This window comes from Morone saxatilis, unplaced genomic scaffold, assembly GCF_004916995.1.
Source record: "Morone saxatilis isolate NCDOM2014 unplaced genomic scaffold, NCSU_SB_2.0 Contig4, whole genome shotgun sequence".
Taxonomy (NCBI): domain Eukaryota; kingdom Metazoa; phylum Chordata; class Actinopteri; family Moronidae; genus Morone; species Morone saxatilis.
Genome location: NW_023339984.1, coordinates 18347595 through 18349991, shown reverse-complemented (window position 1 = coordinate 18349991; position 2397 = coordinate 18347595). Strand labels below are relative to the sequence as shown.

Genomic DNA, 2397 nt, shown 5'->3' with positions numbered 1-2397 from the left:
GGAACTGCTCATTGTCTGTGTGGGGTGGGGGGGTTCAGGTCCTCACCCCTCAGATAATATAATTGGTTCAGTCCAACCTGGTTCAGGAAGAGTCCACTGGAGCTGTGGAGGGGTAAAGAACAATCAATAAACAACAAACAACCATTATGAGTCATCACAGTTTTATTAAAATTCTGTTCTTTTTATTGATTAGTAGAAGTATTTGACAACCATTTAAAACTAAAAAATCATAAATTGGTAAAAGATTGTTATAATTTACTCTAATTGACAGTTTGTGTTTTTTTCACATNNTGCGATAATATGTAAGACTGAATTATTTGGTTAATCTTTGATTATTTTAATAAAACAAATAAACACAAACCTTTATTTTGAAATGATAATAAAATCTATTATTAATAAACATTTATTGCATTTTTATTTTATTTAAACCACATTAATAAATAATAAATTAATAATAATTATTCACTATGATTAGATCTAATTAAAGTACAGTTTTACAGCACTAATTAATTTATTAAACATTACAGACCAGGTTGATGATTATGGTTATTCTGTACATTATTATTATTATTATTATTAATTATTATCATTAAGAATTAAAGAACATTCTCAACGTTCACTTACTGACTTTTTCTGGATTTCTTTGATCGATGTTTGTGATGGAAAAAGTTCGTAAGAGACCGTTGAGTTGTTATTTACTTTATTTTCTTTAACATATTATTCACTAATATTTTAATTAATTATTATTAATTCACCTTCTGTTTTCGGCTCCTCTTCCTCCCCTCCTCCTCCTCCTCCTCCTCCTCCCCCGTCGGCCCTCCTCTTCCCTTTCACCTGGCCCATGCGTCTCTTCACCTCCTGCAGCAGCTCCTCCTTCCTCTCCCTCCAGCGCTCCGCCCTCTGCGCCTCCTCCTCCTCCTTCTCCTCCAGCAGCGAGCGCAGGAAGGCGGCGCTCACCACCTCCTCGCCCTCCCCCACCAGGAAGGCGTTCTTGAAGCGGTTGTAGAGCATGGAGGCTTTGTCCATGATGGCCTGGTTGGCTCTGTAGTAGCGCAGCTGCACATTAAACACAGGAGGTTAGTGAGCGCGTGCGGCCGCGATTAACGCCTACGTTGATCTCTGCCGTACCTTTCTCAGCGTGGACACCAGCTCGCTGTGTCGCTGCACGTGTTTGGACGTCACGTAAACCATACTGAGCTGATCCAGCACCATCAGACACTTACCGACGTCCTGGAAGACAAACAGAAACTGTTTCAGTGGTTAAAGTAAAAGTGAAAGAGCGTTTCTGCTTTGAAATAAGTTTCGCTTTACGGCACCAAGTCAGAGATTCTTGGTGAAACTGGATCATATTTGATGTTTTCTGGTTTTCTCTCTGATGAGTTTCCTGATGGACAGTAAAGTAGCTTCTGTTAACTGGCACTGTGCGCTCAGTGTTGACTTACCAGCAGTTTCTAACGGCCTCAATAAGTCGCTAAATTTGCCGCTTTTTATAAATGAAGCTGCAGAGAATAAACTCTCTATGATTGATTATGTGAGACGTACAGTAGAGCTCGTGATCAGCTGTCAATCAAGATGTGAAATCCCTTTTTTATCGCTTCAGATACGAAACGATTTATGTTCTATCACGCTAAAATCTAATAATTTAACCTGTGATGATGCTTTACATTCTGTATATTTGTGCTGTTTATCTTTAGAAAGCGAGTGTTTCCACCACATACACTGATTGATTGATTGATTGATTGATTGATTGACTGATTGATTGATTGATTAGATCTTTAATAACCGGCGTGTGAACGGGTCTTACAGGGTTGTCGGTCTTGAGAGAAATCCTGATGTCTCCGTGGATTCGGTGCAGCGTCGAGTCCGTCAGCGTCACAGTCGAACTCTTCTTCTGCTGCTGCTTTGCCGGCGGCTCCGACGTCCCTCCGTCCGACGCGCCGCTCTTCGTTTTACTTTCTTCTTCCGCGCTCGTCTTCTCCGCCTTTTCTTTTTCTTCGGTCGGTGTCTCCTTCCCCTCTGCGGTCGCTGTGTCTGCGCTCGTCTTCGGGGGATTTGGCTCGAACTCTGCGTCCGTTTCCTTCGTCTGCTCGTCTTCGTCCTTCGTCTCCTCTTGTGATTCTCTGGTCGTCACTTTCTCCGCCTCGCCTTCGTTCTTCATTTCTTGCGAGTTCGCTTTCTGCTCCTCTTCGTTCTTCGTCACCGTTGTTTCCTCGTCCGCTTTCTCCGTTAGATTCTTCTCCTCTCTCGTTCTGTCGGACTTCTTCTCCGCCTCTTCGCTTCTTTCCGTCTTCCCATCGTCAGATTTCTTCTCGTCAGCTGTTTCTTTCTTTTTCTTGTCTTCTACCTTGTTGCTTTCTATGTTCTCTTCTATGCTCTTCTCTTGTTTCTTCTCCTCTT

General features: G+C 42.3%; 1 protein-coding gene across 1 annotated transcript in view; it reads right to left on the bottom strand.

The window, feature by feature from the left end:
- LOC118337963 (PC4 and SFRS1-interacting protein-like) overlaps window positions 1–2397 on the bottom strand; it is a 9096-nt gene continuing 6699 nt past the window's right edge. The window contains exons 2-5 of the mRNA XM_035675121.1: window positions 1805–2394; window positions 1129–1230; window positions 756–1056; window positions 1–102 (exon numbers count right to left, since the gene is read on the bottom strand). Of these exons, the coding sequence (XP_035531014.1) occupies window positions 83–102; window positions 756–1056; window positions 1129–1230; window positions 1805–2394 (1013 nt within the window). The 3' untranslated portion in view covers window positions 1–82. The remainder of the gene's footprint in view (window positions 103–755; window positions 1057–1128; window positions 1231–1804; window positions 2395–2397) is intronic.